This window comes from Lutjanus erythropterus, chromosome 17 (genome assembly GCF_056507025.1).
Source record: "Lutjanus erythropterus isolate fLutEry1 chromosome 17, fLutEry1.hap2, whole genome shotgun sequence".
NCBI classification, from domain to species: Eukaryota; Metazoa; Chordata; class Actinopteri; order Lutjaniformes; family Lutjanidae; genus Lutjanus; species Lutjanus erythropterus.
The window spans coordinates 5001-22500 of NC_139333.1; the positions used below are offsets into that span (position 1 = coordinate 5001).

A 17500-nucleotide genomic window follows, 5' to 3' on the forward strand; every position below is an offset into this window, starting at 1 on the left:
TCGGGGGAAAGGAACCTGAGCTAGTGCGGGGGGTTGAGCGGTACCGGCTAGAGATAGTCGGGCTCACCTCCATGGACTGTCGGGTCTCTGGAACCCAACTCTTTGAGAGAGGCTGGACTCTCTTCTGCTCTGGAGTTGCCCGCGGCGACAGACGGCGGGCTGGCGTGGGTTTGCTTATAGCCCCCCAGCTCAGCCGACATGTGTTGTTCTCCCCGGTGAACGAGACGGTGGTCGCCCTGCGCCTTCGGGTCGGGGATCGGTGCCTCACTGTTGTTTCAGCCTGTGGGCCGAACAGCAGTGCAGAGAACCCGGCTTTCCTTGAGATCGTGGGAGGGGTTCTGGAAGGTGCTCCGACCGGGACGCCGCCGTTCTGCTGGGGGACTTCAACGCCCACGTTGGCGACAGTGTTACCTGGAGGGGCGTGACTGGGAGGAACGGCCCCCCCGATCTGAACCGGAGTGGTGTTCTGTGCCTAGTCCCAGTTTGTCCATGAAGTTCATGACGTTCTGTTGGTTCTCTCAAATGTTCCACTTTAAATGTTTCAGAGAACTTAGAGACCAAGTCTTTAGAAAACATTCTTCTTCATCTTCTTCTTCTTCAGCAGCAGCAGTCTGTAAATATTAAGTATTGATGAAGTATTGATGTGTTTTTTGGTATCTATTTATTATTAATACAGGAGGTGTCAGTAGCGATGCAGCTTTTATAATGTATTGATTTTGTATTAATTAGTTATTGATGCAGCAGTTATGTGGCAGTGTTGTAGTTTTGATTCAGTATTGATGATGTAGGAATAAAGTATTGATGAGGTACTGATGAAGTATTAATACTGTGCTGCTGTAGTTGTGATGTTTTACTTCCAGAGTTCAAACGGAGAAAACAGGAAAATAAAAATCTCTTTTGATTTTCTTGGTGTTTTCTGACACTTTGACTCAAATCTCACCTCTGCAGTGTTTGTGTTGTTTCTTCAATTTCTAAACGCTGGATTTTTATTTCTCTGCCGTTTTGTTTGATGTCCTTCTTTGTTTGTCACGAGGTTTTACAGAGCAGTGCACGCTGGGTATTTGACCTGACGTAAACTGTAAACTTTCTGAATTCATCACATTACAATCTGATCAATCATCTGATCAATTTACCAGTCTGATCAGTTCAGAATTATACTTTGTCCCTTTTTTTGGTCTGTCCTCCTGTCAGGTGGTGATGTCATCATGATGCTGCCAGTCTCAAGGTTTAAAGGTCAACCGGTTGGCATGGTAACCACCACAACACCCTGGCTGTCTGTCAGCAGTGACCCCATCCCCCATTGGCTGTGGTTGGCTAGCTGGTCAGCAGCAACATACCAGGCCACGCCCCCTCTGGTGTTCTACCCCCCAGCTGTGTGGATACCTGAGCACACACACCTGATACAGGTAGCACACACACACACACACACACACACACACTGACAGCTTGAACGATCAGCTGTTGAAGAGCCACAGAATGATTTCCTCGTTGTAAGAAGTGAAATATTAAATTGAAATTGAGTTGATTGAAGTTCAGTCCATGAAAACTAGTGTTTTCTTTGTCAGTGGCATTATTTAATATACATTTATAAATATTGTAGTCAAAGAAAAACAGATCAGGACTACATTACCCACAATGCTCAGTGGTTCCCACTGTCACCAGTAAATCATGACATGATTTGGTGATACTGTAAATTTATGTATGTGTATTTATGAAAATGGATAAAATTTTAACAGGTTGTTTATTTAAATCTTCATCAGATCATGTGATACTATGAGGCTGTTTAAAGTATAAGTACAAACAGAATGCAGTGATTTTCACATCCTATATTCAATATATTTAATGTTCAAACTGATAAACTGTATTGTTTGTAAATACACACTTTGAGAAACACTGATCAACATTTTATGGACCAAACAACTAAATGAGTAGTTAAAAATTATTGCCTGATTGATCACTAGTTAAAAAATGTGTTGAAACAGTTGAAGCTCATTGACAGGATTGATTTTTTTTACTACTGTGATACATCAGCTTTTCTTTTAACGCTCAGTCAGTGTTTGTGAACCTTCGACAGTGAAATACGTGTTCTGACACGGAGCTCGCTCTCTGGTTTTATATGATAAAATGTGGTGCTGACAGGGTTAAACTGGTTTAACTCAGTGAGTCAGAGCTCCTCTGCTCCTTCAGTCTGATCTAAAGTGTCTTTAAGTGAGTTTAGCCTCGACTGCAGTCTGGAGATAAGATGAAACTTTAATGATCCCTGAGGGCAAAGTGAATAATTGTCTGTTAATTATTGGTGGCGTGTTAATTATCCCATGCAGCTTGTCTTGAACTCTTTCAGTAACAGAGTTTAACATTTTATCAGCAGACAGTCTCATCACACTGTTTGTGTTTAATAAAGAAAACCAGTTGACAAACTGACCTGGAACCTCGACTGCACATCTTTCTGAATATTCATTGTGTTTGGTTTGAAAGACTCTGCTGAGAAACGTGAAGCGTTTTTATATTTTCAGACTCTGATGAATGTTTTTATTCTAATAATTGAACTCTGACAGCTCTTTCACATCATCAAAGAAGTATTTTTAAATATGAAGATGATGTTCAGAGAGAAGCTTTGTCTTTCTTTACAGTTGCTGTCTGTCTGCCTGTCTGTCTCTTCGTCTGCCTGTCTGTCTCTTCGTCTGCCTGTCTGTCTCTTCGTCTGCCTGTCTGTCTCTTCGTCTGCCTGTCTGTCTCTTCGTCTGCCTGTCTGTCTCTTTGTCTGCCTGTCTGTCTCTTTGTCTGCCTGTCTGTCTCTTTGTCTGGGGGATGAACCTGAATCTAAATATGTTATTTGGAAAAGCACAGATGATGTGATGGAAACAGATATTTCTTTAACAGATATTTGCACATTATTTGGGAAAAATCATTTCTAAAATGCAGTCACGTAGTACTTTATACTTTTAGTGAAGTATATTTTACAAGGAGTAGGTTGACTGATATCTATTACTTTGAACTACAGAAAGACAAATGAATGCAGCATCATATCAGTTTAAATGTACAACATGTAAATTCAACCACCAGGATCTCTCACTGTGAAACAAGATGTCTGATGATGTCATGAAGTAGTGTGAGATCATACAAGTACTTTTATTTATCATTTACAAAAAGTTGTAAAATGAGATCTTGACTGTGGAAAAAGTATTAAATAACAAACTAATTAATTAGTTCTTTACCAGATAGAGATGTGTGACGTCCATGCCAGGTTCTGTCTCAGACAGGTTCTGTCTCAGACAGGTTCTCTGTGACGTCCATGACAGGTTCTCTGTGACGTCCATGACAGGTTCTGTCTCAGACAGGTTCTGTGTGACGTCCATGACAGGTTCTGTGTGACGTCCATGACAGGTTCTGTCTCAGACAGGTTCTCTGTGACGTCCATGACAGGTTCTGTGTGACGTCCATGACAGGTTCTGTCTCAGACAGGTTCTGTGTGACGTCCATGACAGGTTCTGTGTGACGTCCATGACAGGTTCTGTCTCAGACAGGTTCTGTGTGACGTCCATGACAGGTTCTGTCTCAGACCGGTTCTGTGTGACGTCCATGACAGGTTCTGTGTGACGTCCATGACAGGTTCTGTCTCAGACAGGTTCTGTGTGACGTCCATGACAGGTTCTGTCTCAGACAGGTTCTCTGTGACGTCCATGACAGGTTCTGTGTGACGTCCATGACAGGTTCTGTCTCAGACAGGTTCTCTGTGACGTCCATGACAGGTTCTGTGTGACGTCCATGACAGGTTCTGTCTCAGACAGGTTCTGTGTGACATCCATGACAGGTTCTGTGTGACGTCCATGACAGGTTCTCTGTGACGTCCATGACAGGTTCTGTGTGATGTCCATGACAGGTTCTCTGTGACGTCCATGACAGGTTCTGTCTCAGACAGGTTCTGTGTGACGTCCATGACAGGTTCTGTGTGACGTCCATGACAGGTTCTGTCTCAGACAGGTTCTGTGTGACGTCCATGCCAGGTTCTGTCTCAGACAGGTTCTGTCTCAGACAGGTTCTCTGTGACGTCCATGACAGGTTCTGTGTGACGTCCATGACAGGTTCTGTCTCAGACAGGTTCTGTGTGACGTCCATGACAGGTTCTGTGTGACGTCCATGACAGGTTCTGTCTCAGACAGGTTCTGTGTGACGTCCATGACAGGTTCTGTCTCAGACAGGTTCTGTGTGACGTCCATGACAGGTTCTGTGTGACGTCCATGACAGGTTCTGTCTCAGACAGGTTCTGTGTGACGTCCATGACAGGTTCTGTGTGACGTCCATGACAGGTTCTGTCTCAGACAGGTTCTGTGTGACGTCCATGACAGGTTCTGTCTCAGACCGGTTCTGTGTGACGTCCATGACAGGTTCTGTGTGACGTCCATGACAGGTTCTGTCTCAGACAGGTTCTGTGTGACGTCCATGACAGGTTCTGTCTCAGACAGGTTCTCTGTGACGTCCATGACAGGTTCTGTGTGACGTCCATGACAGGTTCTGTCTCAGACAGGTTCTCTGTGACGTCCATGACAGGTTCTGTGTGACGTCCATGACAGGTTCTGTCTCAGACAGGTTCTGTGTGACATCCATGACAGGTTCTGTGTGACGTCCATGACAGGTTCTCTGTGACGTCCATGACAGGTTCTGTCTCAGACCGGTTCTGTGTGACGTCCATGACAGGTTCTGTGTGACGTCCATGACAGGTTCTGTCTCAGACAGGTTCTCTGTGACGTCCATGACAGGTTCTCTGTGACGTCCATGACAGGTTCTGTCTCAGACAGGTTCTGTGTGACGTCCATGACAGGTTCTGTGTGACGTCCATGACAGGTTCTGTCTCAGACAGGTTCTGTGTGACGTCCATGACAGGTTCTGTGTGACGTCCATGACAGGTTCTGTCTCAGACAGGTTCTGTGTGACGTCCATGACAGGTTCTGTCTCAGACCGGTTCTGTGTGACGTCCATGACAGGTTCTGTGTGACGTCCATGACAGGTTCTGTCTCAGACAGGTTCTCTGTGACGTCCATGACAGGTTCTGTGTGACGTCCATGACAGGTTCTGTCTCAGACAGGTTCTCTGTGACGTCCATGACAGGTTCTGTGTGACGTCCATGACAGGTTCTGTCTCAGACAGGTTCTGTGTGACATCCATGACAGGTTCTGTGTGACGTCCATGACAGGTTCTCTGTGACGTCCATGACAGGTTCTGTGTGATGTCCATGACAGGTTCTCTGTGACGTCCATGACAGGTTCTGTCTCAGACAGGTTCTGTGTGACGTCCATGACAGGTTCTGTGTGACGTCCATGACAGGTTCTGTCTCAGACAGGTTCTGTGTGACGTCCATGACAGGTTCTGTCTCAGACAGGTTCTGTGTGACGTCCATGACAGGTTCTCTGTGACGTCCATGACAGGTTCTGTCTCAGACAGGTTCTGTGTGACGTCCATGACAGGTTCTGTGTGACGTCCATGACAGGTTCTGTCTCAGACAGGTTCTGTGTGACGTCCATGACAGGTTCTGTGTGACGTCCATGACAGGTTCTGTCTCAGACAGGTTCTCTGTGACGTCCATGACAGGTTCTGTGTGACGTCCATGACAGGTTCTGTCTCAGACAGGTTCTGTGTGACGTCCATGACAGGTTCTGTGTGACGTCCATGACAGGTTCTCTGTGACGTCCATGACAGGTTCTGTGTGACGTCCATGACAGGTTCTGTGTGACGTCCATGACAGGTTCTGTCTCAGACAGGTTCTGTGTGACGTCCATGACAGGTTCTCTGTGACGTCCATGACAGGTTCTGTGTGACGTCCATGCCAGGTTCTGTCTCAGACAGGTTCTGTCTCAGACAGGTTCTGTGTGACGTCCATGCCAGGTTCTGTCTCAGACAGGTTCTCTGTGACGTCCATGACAGGTTCTGTCTCAGACAGGTTCTGTCTCAGACAGGTTCTCTGTGACGTCCATGACAGGTTCTGTCTCAGACAGGTTCTGTCTCAGACAGGTTCTGTGTGACGTCCATGACAGGTTCTGTCTCAGACAGGTTCTGTCTCAGACAGGTTCTGTGTGACGTCCATGACAGGTTCTGTGTGACGTCCATGACAGGTTCTGTGTGACGTCCATGACAGGTTCTGTCTCAGACAGGTTCTGTGTGACGTCCATGACAGGTTCTGTCTCAGACAGGTTCTGTGTGACGTCCATGACAGGTTCTGTGTGACGTCCATGACAGGTTCTGTGTGACGTCCATGACAGGTTCTGTCTCAGACAGGTTCTGTGTGACGTCCATGACAGGTTCTGTGTGACGTCCATGACAGGTTCTGTCTCAGACAGGTTCTGTGTGACGTCCATGACAGGTTCTGTCTCAGACAGGTTCTGTGTGACATCCATGACAGGTTCTGTCTCAGACAGGTTCTGTGTGACGTCCATGACAGGTTCTGTGTGACGTCCATGACAGGTTCTGTCTCAGACAGGTTCTGTGTGACGTCCATGACAGGTTCTGTCTCAGACAGGTTCTCTGTGACGTCCATGACAGGTTCTGTGTGACGTCCATGACAGGTTCTGTCTCAGACAGGTTCTGTGTGACGTCCATGACAGGTTCTGTGTGACGTCCATGACAGGTTCTCTGTGACGTCCATGACAGGTTCTGTGTGACGTCCATGACAGGTTCTGTCTCAGACAGGTTCTCTGTGACGTCCATGACAGGTTCTGTGTGACGTCCATGACAGGTTCTGTCTCAGACAGGTTCTGTGTGACGTCCATGACAGGTTCTGTGTGACGTCCATGACAGGTTCTGTGTGACGTCCATGACAGGTTCTGTGTGACGTCCATGACAGGTTCTGTCTCAGACAGGTTCTGTGTGACGTCCATGACAGGTTCTCTGTGACGTCCATGACAGGTTCTGTGTGACGTCCATGACAGGTTCTGTGTGACGTCCATGACAGGTTCTCTGTGACGTCCATGACAGGTTCTGTGTGACGTCCATGACAGGTTCTGTGTGACGTCCATGACAGGTTCTGTCTCAGACAGGTTTTGTGTGACGTCCATGACAGGTTCTCTGTGACGTCCATGACAGGTTCTGTCTCAGACAGGTTCTGTGTGACGTCCATGACAGGTTCTGTCTCAGACAGGTTCTCTGTGACGTCCATGACAGGTTCTGTGTGACGTCCATGACAGGTTCTGTCTCAGACAGGTTCTGTGTGACGTCCATGACAGGTTCTGTCTCAGACAGGTTCTCTGTGACGTCCATGACAGGTTCTGTGTGACGTCCATGACAGGTTCTGTCTCAGACAGGTTCTGTGTGACGTCCATGACAGGTTCTGTGTGACGTCCATGACAGGTTCTGTCTCAGACAGGTTCTGTGTGACGTCCATGACAGGTTCTGTGTGACGTCCATGACAGGTTCTCTGTGACGTCCATGACAGGTTCTGTGTGACGTCCATGACAGGTTCTCTGTGACGTCCATGACAGGTTCTGTGTGACGTCCATGACAGGTTCTGTGTGACGTCCATGACAGGTTCTGTGTGACGTCCATGACAGGTTCTGTCTCAGACAGGTTCTGTGTGTCTTTGTCTCCTCAGTTTGGTGACGTTGAGCAGTAGGTTCTTTTTTGTGCACCACTCTGCAAAACTATTGAAGTTATGTTGAGTCACGTTCTCCTATTTCTTCCTCATTTTCTGACATATCTGATTTATTCTGTGTCTCAGAAGTTTTAGCAGCTGTTGGGAAACACACAGTTACCTTATTATCATATTTGATATGATTCAATCAGCTGTTTCAGGGCTATTGATTGGCTATTGATTGGCTGAGGGAGTGTTGAATGATCACCACACATGCTGATCTATAGTCACCTTTACTCTGCCCTGCTGCTGGATATGGAAACATCGCCTACTGCCACGTGCTCAGCATTTATTTTTCAGATCTTAACCCTCGTAGAACCGAACTGTTCCTTGTCTAAACCTGGGGTTCTTTTTTATAATCAGAACCATGAAAAAGTATTCAGATTAAATAAAACAGGTGACAGAACCTGCAAGAGAAACTGATTACAGCAACAGTTAAAAGTGACATTCAGCGAAGAACAACATGAACAACACAGACGTAATATTTAGAACATGATAAGAACGTGTAACACCGTCTAATAATCATCATGTATAAAAAGTAAATTGATAGTTAATTAAACTTTAGTTATTAGTTGTATTGCTTCATGATGTTCTACTGCTTTTTATTGGGTTCTTCCAGTTGTTATGTGGTTCTGCTGGTTCTTGATGTGGCTCTGTTGGCTCTTATGTGGTCATCCTGTTTCTGATGTGGCTCTACTGGTTCTTTTTGTGCTTTTACTTGTTTTATTGGTGCTTCCCCTGGTTCTTATGTGCTTCTAGTGGTTCTTTATGTGGTCCCATTGGTTCTCTTTGTGCTTCTACTGGTTCCAGTGTGGTTCTGCTGGTTCTTTATGTGATCCTTCTGATTCAGAAATGATCAGATAACGTTCTTGTCCTTGTTGTTTCAGTGGGAACGTCCAGCTGTTGAAGTCATTCCTGTCCTACCTCCATTCTATCGTTCTTCACCTCTTCATCTTCCTCATTCTCTGCCAAAGGTACACACACACACACACACACACACACACACACACACACACACACACACACACACACACACACACACACAGACATGATGCTAACATGTTTATGTGTTTGCAGCGAGCTGATAGCTGGATCTCGCCAGAGGAAGTGGGCATGTTCCAGGGGAGAGACAAACCCCTCCTCCTGACCAATCAGATCATCCAGAGGACAGGAAGACACGCCTCCCAGACTCGCCTGCTGCTGTCACCCCCTCAGTTCTCAGGTAAGAGGTCATGTGACACAGTTTGGGTGGAGCCAAAGGCAGGTTAGTGTTAGTAGGGTTACGTTTGTGCATTGTGCATGTTAAGATATCATTATTTAGTTGCAAACTGTAATCCTACTAATAATCCGCATTTCTACTGAGTATATCTGTAATCTGATTACAAATTTTTATCTGTAAGTGTTATGGAATGCGGTTTTCTTGCTTTTATAATTCCATTACATGTAATCTGTTACTCCCCAAGCCTGATTTTGGCACTACATTTTCTGAACCACAGAAGTCTGCGGCCTGTAGGGGGCGCTAACAGATCTATAGTCACAGAAAACGTTTCCAAAAAGACTGGTCCAGACTGGACCAGTCTGGACCAGACTGGACCAGTCTGGACCAGACTGGACCAGACTGGACCAGGTGATGTTGGTGGATGACATTTTCTGATCTCTAATAGGTTTTTTCTTGTTCAACCATTTTTATTTTTACACTTTAGTGTTTCAACTTCAATGGGTTTACTTTGCTTTCCACTTTTTCCTTTTTCTCTGTTCCACACACACACACCTCTGGTCTGTTACTGCACACACACACACACCTCTGGTCTGTTACTGCACACACACACACGCCTCTGGTCTGTTACTGCACACACACACACACCTCTGGTCTGTTACTGCACACACACACACACCTCTGGTCTGTTACTGCACACACACACACACCAGCTTAACTCATCCACTGCCTTCTCTTTCTTCTTCACATTGGCTCCTATTTTTCAATTGACAAGATTGTGACCAGATTAATTAATCAATTAATCAAGAAAATAATCTAACAGATTAATTGACAATGAAAATAATCCTTAGTTACAGCCCTAATAAGTAAACATGTGCACTGACCAGGAGACTCCCTGCAGTGTGATGTCACACAGACTGCAGCAGCAGAGGGAGGGGCAGAGTGCTGTATTGTACCAGATCAAACTGGACTAGACCAGTTTAGACTAGACTAGACCAGATCACACTGCACTAGACCAGTTTAGACTAGACTAGACCAGATCACACTGCACTAGACCAGTTTAGACTAGAGTAGATCAGACTGAATTAGACCAGATTGTATTAAACCAAACCAAACTAGACTAGATTAGACCAGACCAGACTGTACTAGGCCACACTAGACCAGACTAGACTGGACTGAACTAAACCAGACTAGACTAGACTAGACTAGACTAGATTAGACTGGCCTGTTTGTCAGTCTTGTTTATGGAATCCTGCGTAAATGTTTCTACAGTTCAAACAGAAGTTTCAGTTTTTCAACATGTTTGCCCTCACAGATGTATTTCACTCGTGTGTGTTTGACTCGTGTGTGTTTGACTCGTGTGTGTTTGACTCGTGTGTTTGACTCGTGTGTGTGTTTGACTCGTGTGTGTTTGACTCGTGTGTGTGTTTGACTCGTGTGTGTTTGACTCGTGTGTGTTTGACTCGTGTGTTTGACTTGTGTGTGTTTGACTCATGTGTTTGACTCGTGTTTGTTTGACTCGTGTGTGTGTTTGACTCATGTGTTTGACTCGTGTGTGTTTGACTCGTGTGTTTGACTCGTGTGTGTTTGACTCGTGTGTTTGACTCGTGTGTGTGTTTGACTCGTGTGTGTTTGACTCGTGTATGTTTGACTTGTGTGTGTATTTGACTCGTGTGTGTGTTTGACTCGTGTGTTTGACTCGTGTGTGTTTGAGTCGTTTGTGTGTTTGACTCATGTGTTTGACTCGTGTGTGTTTGACTCGTGTGTGTTTGACTCGTGTGTGTTTGACTCGTGTGTGTGTTTGACTCGTGCGTGTTTGACTCGTGTGTGTGTTTGACTCGTGTGTGTGTTTGACTCGTGTATGTTTGACTTGTGTGTTTGACTTGTGTGTGTGTTTGACTCGTGTGTGTCTGACTCGTGTGTGTTTGACTCCTGTGTGTTTTTGACTCATGTGTGTTTGACTCGTGTGTGTGTGTTTGACTCGTGTGTGTTTGACTTGTGTGTGTCTTTGACTCGTGTCTTTGACTCGTGTCTTTGACTCGTGTGTGTGTTTGACTCGTGTGTGTTTGACTCGTGTGTGTGTTTGACTCGTGTGTGTTTGACTCGTGTTTGTGTTTGACTCGTGTCTTTGACTCGTGTGTGTTTGACTTGTGTCTTTGACTCGTCTGTGTCTTTCACTCGTGTGTGTTTGACTTGTGTGTGTCTTTGACTCGTGTCTTTGACTCGTGTCTTTGACTTGTGTGTGTGTTTGACTCGTGTGTGTTTGACTTGTGTGCGTCTTTGACTCGTGTCTTTGACTCGTGTGTGTGTTTGACTCGTGTGTGTTTGACTCGTGTGTGTTTGACTCGTGTTTGTGTTTGACTCGTGTCTTTGACTCGTGTGTGTTTGACTTGTGTCTTTGACTCGTGTGTGTTTGACTCGTGTGTGTTTGACTCGTGTCTTTGACTCGTGTCTTTGACTCGTGTGTGTGTTTGACTCGTGTGTGTTTGACTCGTGTGTGTTTGACTCGTGTCTTTGACTCGTGTGTGTGTTTGACTCGTGTGTGTTTGACTCGTGTGTGTTTGACTCGTGTTTTTGACTCGTGTGTGTTTGACTCGTGTGTGTTTGACTCGTGTCTTTGACTCGTGTCTTTGACTCGTGTGTGTGTTTGACTCGTGTGTGTTTGACTCGTGTTTTTGACTCGTGTGTCTTTCCCCTGCAGCGTCTCTGTACATTTCTTTGAGACGACGTTCAGATGCAGTCAGAGGCTTCTGGGATCCAACAAACACGGATTAAATGTGCTTTTATTTTGGTGAACGTGGGTGTGTGTTCGTGTTGTAGATGTTTTCTGGCAGAAAGTCAGTTTCTCTTCAGTTTACAGTTTGTCAGGATCGATTTGTTTCACATTTTCACCACAGTTAGATGGAAATGGTTTACATGTGAAATTCTATTCTGTTAAAGTTTGACTGAAAATCACAAAGAGCACAACAAAATAAAAGAGACGCTTGTGATGCTTCCAACAATGACACTGCTATAAAAAAGATGTTTCTCAAATGAAGCTTGAATGTACGGTTACATAACCAGACGAAGGAACTGAATGTAGCACAAATGAAATGTCTAAATGTCTTTAATCTGGGATTTTAAATACATCCACAAATAATCTGTGTTATATTCAAGCAGAGTCACTGAGTCACGTTTGTCTCAATGAGACATGAGACTGAACAAATGGACACAGTCAGACTGGACAGACTGGACATGCAGGTGAGACATCAGGTGACAAAAAGGACTATTAGACGTCCATGTAGAGAAGATCCAGGTGTCTCCCTCTACCAACCTCTACCAGGTACTGAATAGGTGACCACCTGAACCAAATCTTAATTAACAAGGAAGAGTATAAAAACCGCTGCTGTGTCCTCGCTGTCCTCTTGCAGGACATGCCAAAAGAGTTGAAAAGAAAAGTTTTGAGTGAGGAAAAGACGGCTTCAATTGTAGCTTTACTGGGATACAGTGAACATCAGGTCGCTTCCATCCTTCAAATTTCAAAGATGGCGGTTCATAAGAACAAGGCCAAGCATCAGACATTGGGGACAACAACATTACAGACTGGCAACTTTCCACTGACCGGGACGACCACCAACTCATTCACAGGTCACTCAACAACTGAAGGATGATATCAAGTGACCTGCAAAAGGGACGTATGAATCAAGCCAGGTACAAAGTTATCCTGGAAGAAAAGTTGCTTCCTTCTGCTCCGACAATGTTCCACACAGCCAAGTCAATCAAGGTGTGAATGAAGGACCACCAGATCAAGACCTTGTCTGCAAAATCTCCAGACTTGAACCCCATTGAAAACCTCTGGAATGTGATGAAGAGGAAGATGGATGGTCACAAGCCATCAAACTAAGCTGAGCTGCTTTTGTGCTAAGAGACGCATGAAGTCACCCAACAGCTGGTGAAGAACATGGCATGAAAGCTGTGATTAAAAATCGGGGTTATTCCACCAAATATTGATTTCTTTGTGTTAGACTAGTCTATATCAAATTTTGCGTCTAATCAACGGGGAAATTAGTTGCCAGGAACATCTCTAGTGCGCACACTCGAACAAGCACGCCTGTCGTGTTGGTGTGCAGCAGTGAAATAGGTCCCCGCTGAAACACTTCCGCCGGCTATTCACCGCTATGATGGTATATGAAAAATTCATAACAAAAATAAAGACCAGTTTTCAGTACAAACCAGTGTACCACACAGGCCTAGTTTGATTATTATTATTATTATTATTATCTGCAAATAAATGTTCTAAATGACAATATTTTGATTTCAAATTTGGGAGAAATGTTGTCAGTCGTTAATAGAATACAATAAAAATGCTCATTTTACTCAAACACAGCTATAAATAGTAAAACAAGAGAAACTGATAGTTTTGCAGTGGTCTCTTTATTTTTTCCAGAGTTGTGTATGTACAGTATATACATATATGTACAGTATATGTACATATATGTACATATACTGTACATATATGTACATATATGTATTATTTGAAAATGATAATTAATAAACATTGAAATGTTCGTACCTGCCAAGTGTCCACACTAACAGCTTCACTTCCTCACATTTCAGTGTGTTTTACTAACAACATCTGAATACTGAATACACTCTGTGTGTGTGTGTGTGTGTGTGTGTGTGTGTGTGTGTGTGTGTGTGTGTGTGTGTGTGTGTGTGTGTGTGTTAAAGCTGTAGTGATGTTCTTGGCAGCAGTCGAGGAAGCACATAAACACGTGTGTGGGCGTTTAGCAGCTGAGCGCTCTGACTGACAGCCTGCTTTTATTACACTGTGTGTGTGTGTGTGTGTGTGTGTGTGTGTGAACACTCTGAACAGTCACAATATTTCTACAGACATCCAATCAGAAGAAAACCTCTAACCTGACCAATTAAAGCCCCGTTCACTCATTTTCATGTCAGCCAGCAAACAGTAGTGACTGTTATTGTTCTACCTCGTCCCAAACTACTTTGCTGTGATTAGCTAGTAATACTTTGCTGTGATTGGCTAGTAATACTTTGCTGTGATTGGCTAGTAATACTTTGCTGTGATTGGCTAGTAATACTTTGCTGTGATTGGCTAGTAATACTTTGCTGTGATTAGCTAGTAATACTTTGCTGTGATTGGCTAGTAATACTTTGCTGTGATTGGCTAGTACTCATTGCACAGTGCATCCTTTTGATTGCCAGAAAGTCTTAGTGATGTCTTGAAAGGGTCTCTTTTATCCAGAAATGATGATCTTTTCCAGAACTTACCCAAGAAGGTTTCACTCTTAAACTAAACTGGAACTAAAATACATCATTGACACCAGTTAATAACATGTGGTCACATTGACACATGGTATTAACTGTAGCTAATGTTAGCATTTGGTCTGTGTAGCTAATCTTAGCATCTGACCCATAAATGTTTCTGTAAATTAGACGTGGAAATAACAGATGAGCAGGTTTCTCTCAGATTGTGTCCAGACTTGTGAAGTGTTGTGACGTTTGTTCACTGCACATGGTTGTATATTGTTCTTGTGCTTCTGATGACATCTTACTTTTTTGTAACAGTAATGGAATACAGTTACCTTTGTTTGGTTTCCTCATTATGTACTCCTGGTACATGTACTGTGTTGTATCTGTTACTCCCTAAGACTGGTCACGGTACTTTTAATTACAATAAATAGTAATTATGAAGTACACATAATTAAAATGAAAAATCTTTGATGACTGGATGAGCTTTTGTCGACACCAGCAGAGCATCAACCACAGACGTTCTGTTGTTTCTGCTGTCAACAGATTTAGGTCAGTATTTCATGAAAGGAGCACAAATGTGTGGAGGCGGACTGATCTGCACACACACACACTGATCTGCACACACACACACACTGATCTGCACACACACACACACTGATCTGCACACACACACACTGATCTGCACACACACACACACTGATCTGCACACACACACACACTGATCTGCACACACACACACACTGATCTGCACACACACACACACTGATCTGCACACACACACACACTGATCTGCACACACACACACACTGATCTGCACACACACACACACTGATCTGCACACACACACACACTGATCTGCACACACACACACACTGATCTGCACACACACACACACTCATCACACAGATTTGCATTCAAACATAAAATAAAACATTTAAAAATATGAAACGAGTGAAGCAGAGTAACACTTGATCTCTGATCTGTTCAACTTCTTCACTGCAAACAAACTTTATTTCATTTCAGTTTCCTGGCCACAGTTTTGGTGTTTGGTCAAAACTTTATTGACAGTCCAGGAGGAAGCAGCAGGTTTTGCTACAGAGTGAAATAACAACATATCTCTTTGTCCAGCTCATCTTAGAAGAGACACAACAAAGAGCAGAGACACAGAGACAGAAGACTTCACCTCCTCCTCTTCATCCTCCTCTTCTCTCCCACTGCATCTCATCTCTGTGGCTCCTCTCCACCTGCCTCACCACGCTGCTCCTCCTCCAACAGGTGAGTCTGGTTTTCGCTCCTCATCAATGATACAAAGAGTTTGGTTTGTTTGCAGAGAGTCATATTTGTCTTATGTCAGAAAAATCTGTCTGACAGAAAGGGTGAAAATATTCTAAATATAGCATACACCTAATCTGGAGTCTAAAGTAAGTGTTGCTGCTCACCGTGTCCACAGCAGGACGTTAGCTTAGCTTCTCCTGCTGCTTCTCCAAACTGGGGGCAAGTTGAGCTCCATCTACTGAAGGTAAAACACAGACTGTGGAGAAGAACCTCATACTGCAAATAATACAAATTGTCCCTTAATCTGCTGCAGCTTTAAACCAAGCTGTGCTGAGAGGGACGACGCAGACACGACATGTTTATAATTAAAACATGAAGACGAGGATGAAGAGCTCAGCATGTTCAGACAGCCTGCAGATGTGAACTACCAACCTGCTATCACTGCTTCAGCTGATTTTACTGGTTCAATCTAATGAAGGAACCTGCATAAGTGATCACATGATCACCTGATAAGGTTCAATAACACAGCTGATTGATCAAAGATAGGCCCACTGAGAAAGATGCTCACCTCTGCACAACTTCAATCAACTGAGCATGCTCAGAAACTACAATGAAATCATGACTCACTGTTTGAGCTGTTTCTAAAAGGTGAGTCAGGTGATCCTGACTTTCACCTGAGCCAGGGACCCAAATGTCTTCATGCTGTCCTCAAAGACAGCACATTAGTGGGCAGAGTTTCCCCCCACTGGATTGTGGACTACTGGTTTGAACCCTCAAGTTTGATATTATGGCCGTCTTGTGTTTTTGCAGCCAGAGCATGGTCGACAGATTGAAAAACTGGGTGGGACTATCTGGCCTGGTTCTGAACTGGTTTACAAGACAGGCAGTTTTTTGTGTCAATTGGTGACTTTGTGACCAAAAAAGTGGGCGTTATGTGTGAAGAACCCCAAGGTTCAATTCTTGGACCGTTACTGTTCAATATCTATATGCTCCTGCTTGCACAGGTATAAACTATCATAATTATGAGATGAATCACAGCTGTATTTATTCCTATCCCCTGATAATCTTGATCCATTTCATTGCTTTTATTAATCTATGGATGTCCAAGAACTTTTTACAACTAAACAACGACAAAACAGAAATACTTATGTTTGGTGCAAAGACTCACTGACAGAAAATTGCAGCCCGTCTCAGCTCTCTGTCCCTGGAAAGCAAAGGTCAGGCTAGAAGTCTGGGTGTGGTCAGAGACCAGATCAGCTTTCTATCACCTTAAAAATATCTCAAAACTAAGGAACTTTCTGTCTAAATCAGACTCTGAAAAATTGATTCATGCCTTCATAACTAGTAGATGAGATGACTGCGACGGTCTTTTCACTGGCCTCCCAAAATCATCCCTGCAGCAGCTACAGCTGATCCGTGATCACCTGAACGGAAAAGTACGAACACATTACACCTGTTGTTAAATTTCTCCACTGGCTCACAGTCAACTTCAAAATTCTGTAATTGGTATATAAAGTCTTGAAGGGCTTTGCACCTCAGTATATTAAAGACATGCTGACCCCCCCCCCCCCCCCGCCCCCCCCCCGCGGCTCCTTCACTTTTAAAACCAGATTAAACACCTTACTTTTCAAAACAGCCTATAGTTCATCCTGCGTGTGTGTGAATGTGTCTTTTATATTCTTGTTGTTTTGTACATTTTTGAACTTTTTCCGTTGGTATTTATTGATGCACATTCTTATTTTGCACTGGCTTGATTATTATTTTTTGCTTAACGTAAAACACATTGTGTTGCCTTGTGTATGAAATGTGCTTTATAAATAAAGTTTGAGTTGAGATTTACACTTGTCTGTTCAGCAGGAAGTGAAAACACCAGTGTACTAACAGAATATCAGCTGATGTTGGATCAAGGCAGTAACAGAGTATTGATTCATATTTGATCAGTTTGATGTGAGGATCGTTGGATTGTTGCACTGGACAAACTCAACCAGACTCGATCAGACGGTAGCTCTGCCCCTAAATCACACGTTTGTTGGTTTATTTTCCTTTAAATGGATCAAAATAATAATAATTTACTTAATGAACATCCTGCGGTGTTGAAAATAGAAAGTGAGACCATTAAAACTTCATTCTGCATCATC

At 43.9% G+C, this 17500-nt stretch overlaps 1 protein-coding gene across 1 annotated transcript in view; it reads left to right on the forward strand.

The window, feature by feature from the left end:
• The first annotated feature begins 1199 nt into the window (after positions 1-1199).
• The window catches only part of tcerg1l (transcription elongation regulator 1 like), a 46038-nt gene continuing 29737 nt past the window's right edge, over positions 1200-17500 (forward strand). Inside the window, exons 1-4 of the mRNA XM_084741179.1 lie at positions 1200-1406; positions 8506-8592; positions 8696-8840; positions 15216-15362. Coding sequence (XP_084597305.1) covers positions 1206-1406; positions 8506-8592; positions 8696-8840; positions 15216-15362 — 580 coding nt within the window. The 5' untranslated portion in view covers positions 1200-1205. The remainder of the gene's footprint in view (positions 1407-8505; positions 8593-8695; positions 8841-15215; positions 15363-17500) is intronic.